Here is a 19,775-nt window from a genome sequence, read left to right as displayed (position 1 = left end):
AAATTTCGTGCCACCAGTTAAAAGGAATACTGAGAAACCGTTTAATTTATCCATTTTACAGGGGAAGAAATCCTTTATAAAATCCAATATTACTCACAATTTACTCTTTAGGGAAAACGCTTATGGCAAATTGCAACTAATGCTTTCTATGAAGAACAAGAAAATATTTAACTCCTTTCCCTTAGGAACTACATTTTTAAGAAAAAATTCTTATTTACACACTAAAGTTTAAGGAGGATATGATGCTCGACGTAATAGTTTCAGAGCATAGTGATTGAATGAATTGGTCGTTAAAAACAATTTAAGCTAGCATTTTTGCAAAACGCGGAAGAGTATATTTACTGTTATTTTTAATTGTAGATTTGGGGAAAATGTTCTTCATTTTTAATAAACAATAACAATAATTAAAATTCCTAAAGATATTCTAAAAATAGTATTAAAATCTTTTGTTTACGATACGCAAAAGAGTGAAGCGCGGAGTCTCAACAAAGAAAAATACATATTTTTTTCCCTATCATTTCCCCCAAAAATGCTAAAATATCATGGTTAACCCCGGACCACGTTTTGAAAACTTACTACAGTATTTTATATATATGTAAGAAACTTCATAACTGAAGGAAGTCTAATGTTTCCGTTACATAAGCTTATAAATTTTTCATACCTATTTCGTTCTCTGTGCTATGCAAATTCCAGTATTTCATTACTAGACATCGGATTTTTATGCACTTAAATTTCATGAAATATGCATGCAACTATGCTGTTAAGTATGTTAAAATATGCACTAACAACGCAGTAAAACAGCATTTTCAAACATGCAGTAGTTGTGAACAAGGCTTTGTAGGTGAAATATAACATCGAAAGTGTACATTACCTTTTAGAGACTTCTCTTCAGAATTTATTTTTATAGTATTTACAGTATATATATAACTTTTTCATTTTACAGAAAAGAACATTTGGATTTATGGATTTACTCCTTCCCGTAATTAGTCTTACAGTGTATCACGAGACGTTTCTCTAATTTTTTTTAAATTGCCAGTTTGTGACATTTCTAACCAGAAAATGGCCTCCCAACATCAACAGGTGTTACTGGAATATTTATAGACAGACGCAAGTGTAGTATCTATATTTTCTGGTAAGCTAAAATCTGACTCCTGAAGGTATTTTTCCATTGCTTCAGTTGTTTTGTAGTCGGAGTTTCTGACAATAACAGCCATCAATTTCTTTTCCGCACAACTTACAAGGAACTGAATGGAACTGGTGCTGAACTTCATCAACTAGAGCTAAGCTTTCACTGAGCAGCATTTCTCTCATTTCTTGTTTCTGAATTGATGGGTTGACACGATAATACAATGAATTTTTATCATCAGATTTGTCTTAACGTTTTGGCAATTGTAAGTATCTTTGTTCTGCTAATCGGTCGCTAATAATTTGGTCCTCCATAAATTGGGCATTCTTCCATTCTCCCACGCAAGAAGTCATTCTGCTGCAGACATTTAAATGCATTGAAAATACAAACCAAAACTGGATTTATGGGATAAGGACAAAATCTCGCGTGGCCAAATCCTCGCCAGGTCGAAACCTCGCCGCCCAAAATCTCGCGTGACCAAAACCCCGTGAGCCAAAATCTTGCCTGGTCAAAACCTCGCCGTCCAAAACCTCGCGTGGCCAAAAATTTGCAGAATGAAACCTTTCCTTAAAATTTACCCAATGAGTTTCTTAATATGCAATTCCGTATTACAAATAATAATAATAATAATAATAATAATAATAATAATAATAATAATAATAATAATATTAAAAAAATCGTGTGTATGGGCTTTCTTGGGGTATTCCCGTTTTTTCCTACTTTCTTCATTCCATCATTTCCTTCATCCTGATCATCTATGTCTCCTTTAACCTACAGGACATAATCGAGAGACGTAAAAACTCATATATTATTTCATACTTTCATAAATATTATTCGATTTTGTTAGAATTTCCTAAGGTCACCATCAAAGTGAAATAAACCATCCCAGGCTCAAACTCCATCTATATTGAAAATTTGATCGAGACAGGTCAGCTGGTTCAAGATTTATTAAGTCACAAACGCAGCCAATTTAATTTTTGTGTATTTCTATATGTTTCCGCCTTTCTCTCCGCCTTCCCGTCAAAGTGAAATGATAAAAACCATCCCAGGTGGTAACCTGATCTGTCTGGCATTTTCGATCGAGATTGGTCTCTTGGTTCAAGAGTTATTAAATTTTATTTATTTTTATATATCTCTCCCTCCACTTCATTATGCCGTCAAAGTGAAATTACAAAAGACATCCCAGGTCCGAACCTCATCTATGTTGAAAATTTGATCGAGATCGGTCGGGTGGCACAAGAGGTATGATGTCACAAACATAGTAATTTTCATTTTTATATATACAGATTTTCAAAGCATGCGTTATAATATTTTATTGTCATTATTTTAATGCAATTATGTGTTATTACAAAATATATACATATAGCAATATATAGAGCATTCTGCATCGAAGAAATCGTCGTGACAAGATTTTTATACTGACGACATTTTTTCCCAGGCAAGATTACGTCCCGCGTAGTTTAGACCAGGCGAGATTCTATGTCCAGAGATCAGGACCGCGAGATTTTGGGTATGGCAAGATTTTGGGACTCGAGGTTTTGGGCGGCGAGGTCTTGTACCCAAACCTGGATTTATTGTATCCTACAAGCATATGTCCGAAATAAAATTTATAGAATATGTTTTGAAGCACTAAAATATGCATTAACCTTTGAAATATACATTTATATGCACTATAAAACTTCAAATTCGAGCTGTATTATTGTTGATAGAAACCCCTATAAACTTTAATAAAGATACATAAGCAAACAAAATATGCATTTTCATAAAAATCCCATGTCTATTCATTACTGAATTCAAAAGGTAACTATTTACGCTTACAATTTTTCTTTTGTTCCTCCGACAATATTAATAACGATATTGAAAAATAATATTATCGTTGTTTTGAAATTATACTTAAATAGAACTATTCAATGAATACGTAATCCTAACTTAACGCACAATCAAATGACTTTTATAAAAAGAAAACCTTCCTTTTGAAGTGAGTATATTCTTATCGTTTCCACTCACACTCTCATCCCACCAATTACTTTATAATCATTCACTGCCGTTAATCATAATTGAAAACCATGCTTAACCTTAGCAGATAATATAAAATTGATTTTTCGTTTTTAATTCAATTAATAAGATCTAATAACACATTATGCAACTAGTAGAGGAAGTAAAAAAAAAGTTAGTGAAAATTCCGAAAAATATTAATATCAAAACAAGTGCTAGCTAAGCTACGAATTATTGAATGTTAACTTCCTTTTAAAAATAGATTTAATGGATGGGATTTTGAGCTTTTGACTTTTAACAGAGGTTATTGCATCTATTCAAATTTTATACTTATGTACAGTGTGTCATAAATATTGATGCATTTAGATATATGTACTTCAATGAATTCCACGAAAGGATCTAGTACGGATCAATCATAAAAAAAAACAAATAAAAAATAAAATAAAAAATCAAAAAAGAAATCATCATGTTCAATAGTTTTAAGATAACTTTCGGTCTATAGTACTACCCTTTGGTTTTGAGGTGAAGCATTCCTGGATCTCGGTTAGTAAAATATTTCCCGCAAAAGACATGGAGCTAAAAAGATGGCAATCACTGGGAGACATGTCCGGGCTAAAGCTGGATGAATAAGTTCAATAACTTCAAGTTCCTAGGTCTTTGCTTGGATTCAATGAGTCACATAGTAGAACGTTATCATGAGAACTTCTCTTCGGTTGGCCACGGTTGGATATTTTGAGCAGCATACATTGCGTGAAGTAGGTGTCAACAGTGATACCATGACACATCTGAAACAACTTCATGGTATACCACGCCATCACAACTCCACTATACACATACATTACCATGTGTTCAAATTTTACCCTTTGACCATCGGTTGTGGTAGCTGACTATGGTCCAACCCTGTTTACAATGTTTGAGTTGCACTGAAAAATCCATTTCTCACAATGCATCGACGAAATTAATCCTCCCAGAAATTTGTGAGAAGCTGGAACCCCTTCCCCTCCCCCCCCCCACACACACTCACTCATCATTGATCTTGTGCAGAAGTAAATTCATGCGGTACCATCCGTCTATTTCTGTTAATCTTACCGAGCACATTACGATTGAACATAATGATGGACTGTGAAGAACTGGATGCTTTGACAATCAACGAGTCTGGTAGGACTTATCTCCACAGCATGCTGCAGACGTTCAACATACGTCATGGTGACCTACTGGGGTGGGAAATATCTTCCACATTCAGGTTACAAGATTTGAATCTGGAGAGCTTTTTTCTTACTGTCATGAACCCACACTACCTTACTAATTTGTTTCGTAAATGTTTTGAGTAGCCTGAGTGGAACTGAAGCCCAAGTGGAATTCACAGAGAAATTCCGTAACGTGCAAATTTTGATACTTCATTTCTATCTGGAAAAGACACAACAGAACACATGTTCCATATTCATTATTGGTTTTCTTGAAGTATACATTAGGGTGGGTCGTTTTGCCACTTTTTTTTCGGAACGAAATGTAATACCTGGCAAAAGTGGCCCACCCACATGGACATTACAGATATAGATTTTTCTTCAAATCAGATAATATCTTCTGTGAGAACTATTGCCTCAAAGTTTCAAAATTTCACTGAAAATTACAAAAAGTACCAAAATTGTTAATTATTTTTAGTAAACATATTTTTGGATTTATACATGCCAGATGCTATGAAAACTGACATTCAAGTCTCAAAATGCCAGTTATATGCCCCTGGGGTGGGATAGGGGTGTCTACTCTGGGGCCGGCAAAGGAGGCAAATTCAGTACAATTAAGCGTTTCTACAGCTATTTTCGTCCTTGCCTTTTCCTTCTACTGGTGGTTCATGGTGGTAGCAGAGCATTGTTATTTTTCACCATGACACTCCCACCCTTCCACCTCACAATACTGCAACGCCCTTCTCCTGTCCCAATCTGTGTCACTCAGCGTCACTATCAGGAACGAGCCGGATACGCTTCAAATTGGGCGCCATTTCTCAAGCGCTATATTTGGTTACTGTTGCCTTCAGCTTATATGAATTGGCCGTTACAGATAATAGTTTGCTAAACACTATTTTCACAGAAAATTCTGTATTTCTTTTTTTAAAAAGTCATATTATTTATTATATCACAAAAATGACTTCAGTGACAATGAAGCAGACCTTGAAGAGAAAGCAGAGGAAAGCTCTTCTGAGGAAGAGACCAAACCCAGAGACAGAACATCTAAACCGAAGCTAGATTTGACTGAAACTGCTATGATTGCTCAGAGATACAATGTAAGCAAAAGGGCTGTGGCACATATGACATCAACTGTGCTTCAGGCAGCTTTAAAAGCTGGAATTATAACCTCTCAACAATCTAGCAACATAACTCTGCTTTAATTGTGGACAAGAGCAAAGTAAGGCATGTGAAACTTAAAGTTGCTCGGAATTTAAAAGTAAGTTCTAGAAATGATGATACCATTAAAAGCCTCTACTTTGATGGTCAAAGTTCTATATACTATGGTATCTCTAAAATGTCTAGAGATGATTTCAGTTCTTTCTTTTTACATATATATATATTTAGAATATAGTTAAGATATAACCTAGGTATTTAGTTACCAATTAGCCATTAAATGAAAGCAAATCAACTTGGAACTTTCGATACCTTTTATTGTAGTGAATTATAGTTCTTGTCAGAGATAATTACAAAGGATCATAACAACGGTAGTACAGAGTATCAAAGATTCTGGGTTCTAGGATCGAGCTGTCCAAATCATAAAGCATTTTAACCTAGATTGACAGCATTAATATGTAACATATACATTACACAATGCAATTATAAATGTATCCAAAGAGTCATTCGCCTTGGAGACGAATTTCGAGAGAAAGCGATATTAAGCTCCCTTTCTACTCCAGAATACACCTGGCCAACGTCATAATGAGACCTAGTTAACTCTATCTTGGAATATCTTAATTAATCAGTTATGCATACTTGTAATATATGACTTATTGTACTTACATAATTACAACCATTCCTACACTATAAAACAAAATGTAACGACGAGTAAAATTCGCGATTACACAAAGTGACTTCAACACAAGTACACTTTGGCCGAAAGTTAACTCAGCTAGGTGATATAAGTCTCGGAGCTGATTATTTACTTGCCCTGCAGACCACGGATGGGTCTTCGCGGGTTATGAAGCGCGATAGACTGTGCGGAGAGATTCAGCTAACGCATGGGTCTGAATCGTACTGAACCTCGAATGAACCGAAACAAGTCGTTATAAACCATCTCAATTCTCTTTCACATTACAAACCGTAACTTTGACCCAACTACGTCATAGCCCTGTATCCTATTCCACTTTGGCCAAAATATTATTTTTGATATTGCTAAACTCGGTCACCGCTTTCCATCAATCTTGTAATGAGGACACCTAGTTATATTTCCGTTGAAGAACCTATTTCTTCTGTTTCTTTTGACTGTGACGTCACTCAAAGACTGTTAGATTTTCTGTGCAGTGGCTGTTAATAGTTTTGGGAAGAATTCTCTTCCGTGTTAAGGATAGTTATTGCTTTGTATTCTTTCTATTGTTCACTAAAGCTTTTAATGCCTCCCTTTTAGAATTTTTTTTTTGAATAAAAAAAAAAGAAAATAAATTTTTCTGGATGTCGTCCCTTTTTCTGCACTGGAACGTGGTGAAAGGAAAGACACTAAATCACACGGAGGCATCGTTAGAGAAGAGCACTTATCATTGTGGCTGAACCTAACTCTCAATACGTTGATGACGTGACACCATCCTCTGGCTCTGGCCATGACGAGACCACGGCTATTTTCGAGTACATCATGAACCAAATCGAAGGTGGCTTTGATGAAGTAGAGGTTCTTGGGTGTGATGGAACAAACACTAACACTGGTTGGAAGGGAGGTATTCGTCGAAAATTAAAGGAACTAACAGGCTATTTGTCTCTTGCATTTTAATGAACTGCTTTTCCGAGCTCTCTTCACGCATATTGGCGCTCATTCAAGCCCCTATTCTTACACAGGTCCCATAGGTTCAAAACTATCTGACTGTGAAATGCTTCCAGTGGTGTCATTTAAACCAATAAAATGTGACTTATCTCATCATGGTCAGAAGAGCTCAGAAAACTCAGTAAAGACCTGAGATACTTATGGTATAATTTTCATTGCTAATGGTCCTCGTCACGTCTTTGAGACCATTCATAGGTCTAGATACTTACCAAATGAATACCAGGCTGTAATCCGTTCATCCATTCAGGGAATGCATCTCGAACTCCCAGAGAATGTTCTTTTCGCCATGATGACTGATGGTCTACTTGCTGTCCGACAAGATGCATTACATAAGATTCTTAGTGCTTGAAAACACGAAGCAGAGAATCTTCATAACACTATTAGATATACCATCATTCCCAGACTGAATTTTGAGGTGAAACATTACACTGAAATGATCTTTTGGGAAAGCACTAATGTTTCAATAACTGTACCACCAGTTCTAAGGACGGTATCAAACAAATAGCTCATGGACAACCTTTCACTTTCTGACAACACTGTGCCAGAATAGTCCTCTACCGTCTATCCATGCCACACGATGGCAGTAGAACGGATAGTGAAATTAGTTACTGAAGCAGCCTCTCGAGTAGGTGGCAACGATGCTAGGGACGGGATGATCAGGTCAACCTTACTTTCTAGGCAAGCTGTGTCTAAATTGCAATCAAAGTCCCAATTTGTGACAATTTTTTCTGACAGTGACGAATTGGATTAGTTCATCCGTCCCTATATATGGTTGGTTGGTTGGGTAGGGCTGGAGCAAGAGCCCTAGGTGCAGCCACCTCCACGTGGCAGACTGGGGCGCTTGGACAGGCTATATGACCAGGTGAGCGAGGACCTGCACAACCGCTTAAATGTACTGAATTTGCCCCCTTTTCTGTCCCCAGAGGAGGTATCCCTATCCCCCCAAGGGCACATAACTGGCATTTATATACTTGAATGTCAGTTTTCTAAGCAACTAACATGTATTTAACCAAAAAATGTTTACTTTAACATATCTAAAATTCATGAAGAACTTTAGTATTTTTTCTAATTTTCAGTGAAATTTTGAAACTTTGAGGCAATAGTTCTCACAGAAGATATTATCCGATTTGAAAAAAAAATCTATACCTGTAATGTTCATGTGAGTGGGCCACTTTTGCCAGGTATTACATTTCGTTCCGAAAAAAAAAAAAAAAAAAAAAGTGGTAAAACGCTGCACCCTAGTATACATGTATCACACTACGTAAATGAAGTTTGTGAATGATGGTAGGGAGGATATATCCTCAGAACTCATGAGTATTACACCATGACGAGTTTTTGTATTGTTTTTCTTTTCACCTTACCTACAAAATTTTCCACATTTCTAGCGTCTGAATGAAGCATTTTTCAAGCAGTGTTAACTGGTTTTTCTTTTGTTCAACTTGGTATAAGGAATTACCTTTCCATATTCTTTTATCAATCATTCTACACTTCTTACTGGCGTAAATGATTTGCACTAAACTTTTCTTTTATATATAATTCCAGAATGGTTTCTTATCAGCCCTTCCGTATGTAGTGATGTGGTTCGTTTCGATTGGTTCAAGTTGGTTAGCAGATTGGTTACTTGCACGCCAAATACTTTCCACTACAGTTGTTCGAAAAATATTTACTACTACAGGTAACACTTACTATATTCAGATTTGGTTTAAATTTAAGATTTACAGATAAACAGATTTATAGAAACACTTATGTACCATAACATGTAATCTTTGTGAGTTAAAAAAAAAAAAAAAAAAACAAATTCACTGAGACTGTCTTTTGTTAATACTATGTTGGGTAAGTGATAGTATGTACGCGACAGGATGTAGTATGGATTCGTGTGTGCAATAGGTAGGCCTGGTTATGCAAAATGGGAGAAAACTCAGATAGAGAAAGTTGTGGATGTGCGGTTTGTTGGAGCGATTGTATGTACGATTGCCAGTGTTAGGTGAATCAAGAACAACAGTACCCAAAGTAATGACTGCATATAGAACTCTTGGCAAGACGACACCAGAGAAAAGAAATAGTGAACTGAAACCAAAGTAACATGGATCGACCGAAGATTGAACAGGATTGTTACAAAGAATCATAAAGCTAATGCGGCATTAGTGAGTGCAAAACTCAATAACGCATTTGGAACGACCTGGCTTTTCTATCACAGTCCGACGAAAGCTACACATCAACATACGCGATTTCAAATCCTCCGATCTCACCGTCAACGCAGTAGCGCGGAAAAGATGGTGCTTGAGAACACAAAACATGGACCGTAAATGATTGGAAGACAGTAGTATTATCCGATTGATCATTTTTATATTTGTCCCTTAACAACTCCAGGTTTATGTATTGCAGTCGTCCAAAGAGGCGTATGTTCGGACTACCTACTTCTTATCCTTAAACGTGGCAACTGCTCTGTGTTAATATTTGTCAGTTTCATGGTATTCCGTCGATCCTATTAATACTTTCAAACAACGAGTTACAGCCAGTGATTATGTGGACATTTTAGGTGACTGAATGCATCCTATGGTATGTTTTGTACCCCAACAACAACGCATTTTCCATGATGATAATGCGCCAATTCACACAGCCAGACCTCTTGAGGCGTAATTTCAGAAACATCAGAACATCTCCTCTGGTCTCCTCAATTTGCAGACTTGAACATTATTAAGTAGCCAGTTTTAGAGTAGCGACTCCCACACATATCTCCTCCATCATCGCTGATGCAATTCAGTACTGCACTACATGAAGAATGGTTCACTATTCCTCTGGAAAAAATATTCATGAGTTCCATGTCTATATTCCACGAGGAATACTAGCTGCAGTACAAGCTACAGATGGTCCAATGCTGTATTAACCAGGTGTTGTATTATGTTAAGGTGTTTCCATTACTTTGATAAGTATGTGTTCTTTCTTTTCTGAAATTCCATCATAGGTGTTTACCAGACAATAATACAATGTCCAATATTTAATAATTTTCCCCTTTTTGCCTAGGCTATTCATATTATAAATTCAATACAATGAAGTTTGTATATTCTAACTATATATATTTGGAAACTAGGTACTATCATTACGTTTGCTGATAACCGAAACAGAAGTTAAAAAAAAAAAAAAAAAAATACACTGTAGTAACCAGACTTGTTCCGAAGCTCAAATGTGCAATTACTTCGTTAAAAAAGCGAAGAAGAGAAAGTGGATTAGTAGCTCACTTCTCACGCCAGGGTTCCCTGGTTCGATACCAGACAATGTGTTTGTGGTGGACATTACGGTGGGACGTTGATAATATGATGAGCTACTATATCAAAACTAGAAATCACTACTTTGACTTGTTAAAATAATTAAATTGTACATTTTAAACTAGTTTATTTATTTATTATTTATGTAGCTTCTGTGGGTCCAGCAGCAGGTCTGCTGGCAGCTGGTTATGTTGGTTGTAACCAAGCAGCTACGGTAGCAGTGCTAGCGATTGGTGTTGGAATTATGGGAACATTTTACCCCGGAATGAAAGTGAACGCTTTAGATCTGAGTCCAAACTACGCAGGTACACTTATGGGTATCACCAACGGTGCTGGCAATCTATGTGGAATTGTGGCACCTTACCTTGTTGGACTTCTAACTCCAAATGTAAGTATGATAAATGCTCCTGTAAGTAACAAAAGTTAAGAGAAATATCTAGGTAGAGAATTATCCTTCTATTGTGTACAAGCAAAGTTAAAACGTTTTTATTTTCTCTCTCTAATTTATTTCAATCTTTAAGCATGTGATAGCTCACTTTGGTCGAAGATGACCGTCATCCCGATTGCTTGATTAATTTGGAGTTTAGCATACCATTCAGCTATATCAGATATGACTAACAGTCTAACGTGGGATCCGAAGCAAATGAGCTTCTAATGGAAATCAAATCTGGGCCTCATGCACCAAAGCTGCGTACAATAACCACGTAGCCACGACGGAGTTAATCATATCGATTGCATTCTGTTGGAAAATAATAAGTAATAAGTGCCTACTTTAATGCTGTGTTTAAAAGAAGACAAAAAGATAGTTGTATCACGTGGATTGTTTAAATTCAGATTATATAGTTTTTACTGGGATGTATTAACTATTTGTTCATGGTTCTAAAGTTTATAAATATGTTTTTGTTTATATCAGCTTTTGATTGAAATTATAGATTGTATTAAAGTTCACATTTGTATTCATAATTTGTTAATGATTGGTTTTGGTGGAAAATTATGTATGTGGTAAATGTATGTTGTTAGGCCTAGCTAGTAAGCCTAACATTATAATTGAACGATACGGCTAAAGTATATAATGCAACACCCACCACGAAAATTGTCACATTTTTAACAGATTCATGATAGTTACTTAGGTGACAAAATTAGTTAATTTTCTATTGCGTAAGAACTCTTTAGTTAGTAATTTCTCCTAATCATATTTTACGACATGCAGCAAAATCCAATAACTATATATATATATATATATATATATATATATATATATATATATAGATACTACTTCGGCTTTATATGTTATTTATTTCCTATTTAATGTTACCATAAAGGTAACCGCTCTTCCCTAAAGAAGTACCATCATACCAATTTCTTTTTTAACTCTTAAACGGATATTATCTACGTCTACATCCAACTCACTGTAAATATATATATCTAGACGTTCTTCACAGGAACAACTATTCTCATTTTTGTTTAGGGCATTCTCTCACACTTTACTCCAATCCTTTTTGTAACATTACATAAACAAAATTTTTCACGTTACAAAAGTGGCAACTATCAACTCACTTTCTGCCCTCTAATATATTGTATCAAATGTATTTCATATCATTCTCAACAATTATTCTACTTATAACTTATACTCAATATTCATCAATACCCAATACTTTTAGAGTAAAAGGTTATATTCTGGTTTCGCCTCAGCCCTTACATATTAAATGTTCTACATAATTATTGACGGTGCAGAATTTTTACTATATTTAAATAACTAAAAAAATCAAAGATAAATTGCTGATTACGTCAAAATAAAATACACTTAGCTATAAATTTTAGAATCAATGATGAACAATGCACCACACATCAATCACCATGACAAAGTACTCTGTAAATGAGATTAAGATCAAGTTTTCCAATCCAGCATCGCAGAAACATACAATTCAACAGGTGGCATTCGATGCTGACTTACCATCATTGGTTCTAGAATTTGTGTAGCTACCCTGAATATCCCTAGCACTGCTTGAAGAAGAAAAGAAGAAGAAAAAAAGAATAATATTCAACTAAGAAAGCAGAAAACATCAAACTTGAAATTTTATATATTTTATTAACTACAATCATTATATTTAAGAGATCTGTACAAAATAAATACATTCGAGTTGATATGTGCGTGTGACAAGATATACTTTAATGGCAGTTGAAGATGACCCTGTTTGGCATATGAAAATACACATCCACACATTGGCAGTATCAAAAGTGAATAGGGAATGTAAGAGAGAACTTGTCATCCTATATAGTAATCTAACACTACATGCTCACTAAATTTAACCCTGTATATATCACAATTTAAAGGCACTTTAGTTTCAAAACTAATTCACAAGAAAATTAAGACAGGTTATCAAGAACTAACTCACAAAAGCAACCTCTATAGTTCTAATGAAGAATTATACAATAATTTTCATTGTATTCAGAATTTAAATGCTCGGAAAGTTTTTCAAATACATATCTGATCCACTCAAATTTTATATGAAAACAAAGTTACAAAATAATCAAGTCTGTTAAAGACAGTATAGAGGATCATGCGAATGAATGAATGAATGGGGTTCTGTTTATAGTAAGGATTAAGAACATCAAACATTTTCGCCTAGATGTTTATGCCCCACACAACTTAAATGTTTTGAGGATTGCATATTAACATTACGCGAAATGTACACATATGGATGAATGGGATATGGATAGCCAGTGCCATGCCGTGGAAAATCAGCACCCGGGACGAGACTATACGACGGAGCCTCCTTACATATGAATGATGTTGACAGACCAGCCGCGAAGTGTCACTATGGTTCGCGCGAAGCGTAATAAAGTTTTCAAAAATAAACCTTGCTTTTCCTTGATTTTGAGCACTTTTTATTATCTTTTTCCTTCCATTTCATGCATGTGCACAGTATAAATTTGTCCCTGGTTAAATTAAACATTAGACTGAAAAATACTGCTGTTGATCTAAGTAATTTTTTCTCCCGAATTTTGCGCCCGCTTACTTCGGCGCCTGGGGCTGTCCTCCAACGGCACGGCACTGTGGATAGCTACTGTTAAATAAAGTTACCCATGAAGATATTAACGGATTGATTCCATTAACGAATCCAGCCGAGATAATTGCTCCAGCTGTCCGTTCCAAAAAACGCAATTCAAAAAATCGCTTTCACTCAAGAGTTACCGTGTGTAACGGACGTACTAACATTACAATCTTACAAGGTACACTAGCGTGATCCTAATCAGCAATATGATTCAACACTGAAACGAGACAAGTAAGCTTTCCGTACATTCGTCAGTGCATTTTCTGAATTTCCCGCGAAACAAGTTTCAGATAACCCAATATCGCAGATATGTAAATATTTTCCTTTATAAGACATTATTGCTGCTGTGTATGGTCAAGTGGCTAAAGTATATGTTTACTTGGCGCGTCGTTTCGGAAAGGATATCCGTCTCGGATACAAATTTGTGTAATGGTTTGGATCCCCATGGTCAACACAAATCAATCAGCCATTTATTGCTACTCTTTACTTTCTTCTATGTTTTATAAAACAACAACCTAAACTTCTATCCCAAACTTTTCTCCAAATGTTATTATTTTTTAATCCACATTCGTATTTAACAACAATCTTAAAATATGATCCTTAAATCGTGTTCTAAATGTTCATATTTACAACTTCATCATACGAAATCAAATATTTGTCGTTAAGAACTTTACAACGTACACACAATAATACAAATTTAAAAATAGGCATATTAAGTAGACAGGTTTCCCATTAGGAAATTCTACATGATAAAGGAGACTTTATCCTGCTATGATAAATTTTGCCTAACACTGGATTCCACATAAAATATACAGTATTTTTAAAGTGTCATTTTTTCTCTTTATTAAGTTAAATATATTTACTTTTTTCTTACTTTTAAGTTTTTAATTAAGTTAATAAATAGAGCAATCCACATTACACTTTTTTTTTCTGATAATGATGATTTTTTAGTTTTCCATCAGGGTTGAAAAATCATGATCTTTTCTTCAGAAAAATAATTTTGTAGTTTATTATGTACTTAAATCAATTATACTTTTTATTTAAAAAAAAAAAAAAAAAAAAAAAACGGAATTCTGTTTTGCCTACAGTTACTCAGTAGCATTGTATTGTTGTTCTCGCAACATATACTAGTGAGTGGTCATAGTGATCCTCGGAATTGACTTCACAATAATTGGACGAAATAAAGACAATTAATGGACGGTCAATTATAATAACCAAGGCTCGGATTTCTATGACCTAAAAGCTTCGAAAATATGCATGCATTTATACCCTACAAAATGGCAGAATATTTTTTTTTTTTTTTTTTTTAAGTTTTTGATGCTGCAGAACTGTAGGGAAATGCAGAATACCATAGAATATAAATATTTTCTGCTTATATTGGATTACTTTCTTCTCACCTCTTCCAAGAAAATGCTGAAATAGCGCCACCGCCAAAAGCTACGCATGTTCACACTACTTAGAGCACTTGGCTTTAACAAATTTACGATAAGGATTTTATATACCGAGTTCTATTCTGCCTAACTCGAAGGCCTTGTGAGATACACATTTTTGTCATAAATTATGAACCCCTTCTTTCTTAGGATGTGTTTTCGTGAAAGCGACAAGATAAAAGGTCAAGTCCTATACGCAAAAATTAATTCCAAACGGTTCACTCGTCTTCAAGTGATGATGAAACAGACGTCGATGTTATTTTTATATATTGAAAATAACATAGAAATCTCGCCCCTTCCCTCTTTTTAGAAGTGCAATTTTCTAAAATGCTGGAGCGCGTGGCCACTTGTTTTAATAAGGAGGTTATATACTGAGTTTCATCTTCTGAACACGAGGGGCTAGTGAGATCACCTACTTTTGGAATAAATTTTAAACCAACTCTTCCTTCCCCTTTAGAATACACACATTTTAATAAAAGTGACATGACAAAAATTGTCTCGATCCAAGTGCTAACTGTGTTCAGAAATGCAGTGCAATTTGTTCAGCCGTTATTCCGTAATGATGAGAGGTAACGTCAATTTGAGCGCGGAGGAAAAATAATAGAAATGTCCCCCTTCCCTCTTTAGTAGTGAAATTATTGAAAACTCTGGGAGTAGTGTCCAATTATTTTTAATGAGTTTATATATATCAAGTTTCATTTTTATAACGTGAGAGGCTCCTGACACATTCTATTTTTGGCATAAATTTTTATCTCCCTTCTCTTTTAGGATACACATTTTAATCAAAATGACATGATAAAAACTATGATAAGTATTACCACAATATGTAAAATTTTGACCTTAAAATTGAGGGTATTGAATATAAAAAAGAATTCAAACTGTCTTCTCAAATCTCCTGTACAATATGAAATGATTAAATCATCAGATTATCAAAATTCCTGACTTATTAACTTTTTTTTTTTTTTTTTTTTTTAAAGCTTTGTTAAAGATTGGATTATTAAGATGATGATAAAGCAATGTTTGAGAGTGACAAGCTAGTCGTCTATGTCACGCTCAGTCACTTTATCTGCACCACTTGAAGAGATTAATTAATTTTAAGTTTTACCTGAGCCTCAAGACTTTCTTCTGTCAGACATTACCTTTTAAAACTCAAAATATAATTCTTTGCCGTGGGATACCCGGATTCGATTCCCGGTGGAAGCTCATATTGTTTGGATTCCCCGTTAATCAGTAGGTCCAAGTCTCATATACCCTCGCTGCTGAAAGGGACGCTAAACTCAAAATATAATTGTAAATAGAAAAAAAAACTTCTCTCAATTGAAGCACCTAATGAATTGCTTTGATTTAAAGTTGACCTGACCATGAAATCGTTAAACTGTACATACTTTAATGTGATTTTAATTGGTGCCCTGTTCATCGAAGAATTGCAATTATATTTTTAAATTCTTAAGTTTAAGACTTCAGTATACGCAATATTTTACTCTTTAATATATCCTCTGTTGAGACTCCATAACTAGGCTAACAAACAGGCAACTGATTTTCCAAGAATTATGTCTTATTTTTACATATTGTGCTCTATTTATTTAAATGATGGTTTTAAAATTAGTTTTATCTGGATCCTTAGATAACCAAAATTATGTTCTGGGTAGCATGTCTGAAGTGTTATCAGGGTGTCTACTCAAATTCCAAAATGAAATTTCGTGACTTTTTCGTGACCTTTTCTGTACCAAATCATAAAATTTCCTAACATTCTCAAGAGCGAATTTGGGTGCAAATTAGGCCGAATTTTCATGCATGCGATAGAAGAGTGCTTTGCTTGCGATTTAGTAGCGTCTAAAGCCGACATAAACATTTTTGATGGTGAATTTTGACGCTTTATAGAACTAAATTTTCCAGTATGTGCTTATATTTGTACAGATAGAAAAATTCGTGACCCAAAAGCTAAATTTCATAACTTTCGTGACCGATACACACCCTGGTTACGTTTCTTGTACATTTGGGTTGCTTTATTAATAAACAAGTCTTTAAACAAAGGATCATATATACAATCTCACTCATGTTTACTTCCTTTCGAATTTTTGTTTCCATTTACTGAGGAATACCCTATCGCATATGTAAATTCAAGCATACATGAGAAACTAATATATACATTTATACTACGGAATAAAATTAAAATAAATAATACACAGAGGTAAGTAAATCTTCCTCATATAAGACTGTAGACTTATAATGCAATATCCTCTCAAGATTTAAGATTCATCGATGTATCTTCCTTAAGTCATGGATTTATTCTAATCCAATAGAAATCTAATGTAAAACATCTTTCCATTAGCAACGCACTTAAGAAAAAAAAAAAAGAAAGCGAAAGCTACTTACAATTAATCCATACTTAAAACAGATACTAAATTTATACTTGTACTAACAAACTTACTAGTAATAGTTCTGCTTAATTCACAAGACTCCAGTAATAATTATAAACTTTAAGTACTTCGGATGTATTCAAACTGCAAACACACAAAACCATGACAATAGCATAAAAATGAGATTCCATAACATTGACACCAAAAAGTAAAACATAGAAAACACACTTATAAAGGCACTCACTGTGTGCGTATCACAATTTCCCTGATTTTCTAAGGATTACGCATACAAAATTAAAAAATATTGTAACTTGATTTGAAGTTTTTGTCTTTTATGTGCAGCACACAATTGAAGAATGGCGGCTTGTCTTCTTCATATCCATTGGCGTCTTTCTGGCAACAAATTTAATCTTTGTCTTCACGGCCTCAGGAGAGCTTCAGTCGTGGAACAACTACGGAAGATCAAGTTCATTGGAACAAGATACAAAGAGTAAGTATTTACATCTTAAGTAGTCTTAGTAAGTAGAGTAATAGTAAGTCTTAAGTAGTGTAAGTATTTAAATATTGTTCTTAAAATATTTACAACCCAAAGAAAAGTAATATTATTTAAAAAGGGGAATATACTAGATCTAAATATAAATATTTGTAACATATACTGAACTACAACAAACACTATCATTACTGTTGATAAATTAATTAAACTATAAACATCGGGTTTATGTGAAAATGCTTAATGCATTTTTTTTTTTTTTTTTTTTCTAGAATAAAATATAAACCAAGCAAAGCCCAATGATTTCTCTTTCGTGTCTTTCAGTCCACTCGGAGATGATATATTAAATATGAACTATTTAAGTTTCAAGTTATATAATTCCTCTTTTGGAAGATTCAGTGTAAGTCATTCCACATTTAAAGAGTACCCTGCATTTAAAATGTCTACTCTTTAAGGGCTAAAAAGAACCAACTAGGAAATAATTAAAATGCTTTGAAAGTATTGGTTAGTTTTTACAATAACTAAGTCATCAACGAGCATAACAAATTTCACAGCAAAATTTATACATTTCTCGCTTTCTTTTATTCTGGAGAAGTTTCTCAATTTGAGAGCCGGCACCCCTTAGGGGTCGCGAAAGATAAATTCAAGCAGAACCTAATAAAGGAAAATATATTTTTAAGATTATTTTGGATTTCCTATTTTCATAGACATTTTTATTGTAATATTTATTGTTATACCTTATTTCTATTTCTATATAAGGCTTACACATACATACAACTGGAAGTGATAAGCAATTATAATTAAAAAGCTTAATATAAATCGGAAAGTACTTATGGAAGTCTCTGGCAAGAGTATGTGATAAAAGGGGAGGGGGGCGCGATATGAAAAAGTTTATGTCTGCCCTAAGGTATATGTTTTTTCTTTAATAAGTATGGTAAAACCTATGTTGGTCATCATCGGTTGCATTGTAAAGTTGCAATACTCTGTCAATAGTATATAGTAAAAATAATTAATACCTACACTATAAGAAATGTTCTGTATAATACAATGAAACCTGTTTATGTTGCTCACCATTTTACATTGAACAAAATAAGCGTGTTTTGAAGCAAAAACTAATATAGATTGTAACATACGGATTTAAAACGCAGTAAGTAATTATTACCTATTTATTGATTTGCATTTTATAAATAATATGCAGTAAAAAATATTTGTGCAATATTGCATCTAATATGGTTAGCTTACCTGCCTTCTGAGTGGGAGCTAACATGTTTGGATTCTACATTAATCTCTAGGACAACGTGCCATGCTGAAAAGGGGCATGAAACTCCAACCTAACTAAATATTTTAGTTTGCCACTCGCACACTGGTTAAATTATTGTAATTTTACCACGCAAATTATCTGCGGATCGCTCAATATTCTTTATTCTTTGTTGTCTTCCACCTGTTACAACTTTGCAGATAAGATCGCCAGTTCCAAAAAATAGTCGACGCATCCGTGCTTTCTCACTCCTCAAAGTAGCCAAACACCAGAAGCAGCCCCTAGTTCTGAATTTATAAACAGGGTTTTGACCACCAAGCTGTGAAAGGAAGTTGTGACATTTCGTTCTTTCTCACACTTTGAACATTAATCCGGTCTTCAATTATTGTAAATTTCCTGCAGGTGGCCTTTAGAAATCTTAGAACACTTGACGAAAACAAAGGCATCAACAGCTCAATAAATCCATTTGTACTACACTACCAAATGTCTTGCAATGTACAATACGAATGCCATATACTCGCAGACAAAAAACTAGAAGCAGCGAACAGTATCATTGTCTCTTGTATTTGCAGAGAAGTTACTTCCAATAGACAAGTTTCCCCTTCTTTCCTTTGATTTATTAACCACAAGAAGTATAATAATAGTAAACATGAAAGAATTTCTAAAATTACGCACATTTTCGGTACCCAACACAGAGGTATATTTCACATTAACAGTACATTAATAACATTGCTTCAGTGCAGCTAAGTTCCACGATAAGACAGTTGGCCACCTTAC

At 34.4% G+C, this 19,775-nt stretch overlaps 2 protein-coding genes across 3 annotated transcripts in view; one reads left to right on the top strand and one right to left on the bottom strand.

Moving 5' to 3' along the window:
- LOC145664547 (putative inorganic phosphate cotransporter) overlaps nt 1-19,775 on the top strand; it is a 64,468-nt gene that overhangs the window by 36,068 nt on the left and 8,625 nt on the right. The window contains exons 7-9 of the mRNA XM_081731310.1: nt 8,681-8,813; nt 10,554-10,792; nt 17,593-17,740. Of these exons, the coding sequence (XP_081587436.1) occupies nt 8,681-8,813; nt 10,554-10,792; nt 17,593-17,740 (520 nt within the window). The remainder of the gene's footprint in view (nt 1-8,680; nt 8,814-10,553; nt 10,793-17,592; nt 17,741-19,775) is intronic.
- Nucleotides 12,474-19,775, bottom strand: part of LOC145664548 (baculoviral IAP repeat-containing protein 5-like) — a 66,330-nt gene continuing 59,028 nt past the window's right edge. For both annotated transcript variants that reach the window (XM_081731313.1, XM_081731311.1), the window contains exon 6: nt 12,474-17,702. The gene's annotated coding sequence lies outside the window, so the exon portion shown is untranslated. The remainder of the gene's footprint in view (nt 17,703-19,775) is intronic.

This window comes from Thermobia domestica, chromosome 11 (genome assembly GCF_964235325.1).
Source record: "Thermobia domestica chromosome 11, izTheDome1.hap1.1, whole genome shotgun sequence".
NCBI classification, from domain to species: domain Eukaryota; kingdom Metazoa; phylum Arthropoda; class Insecta; order Zygentoma; family Lepismatidae; genus Thermobia; species Thermobia domestica.
The sequence above is the reverse complement of the archived record's forward strand: the minus strand, read 5'-3'. Positions and strand labels throughout refer to the sequence as shown.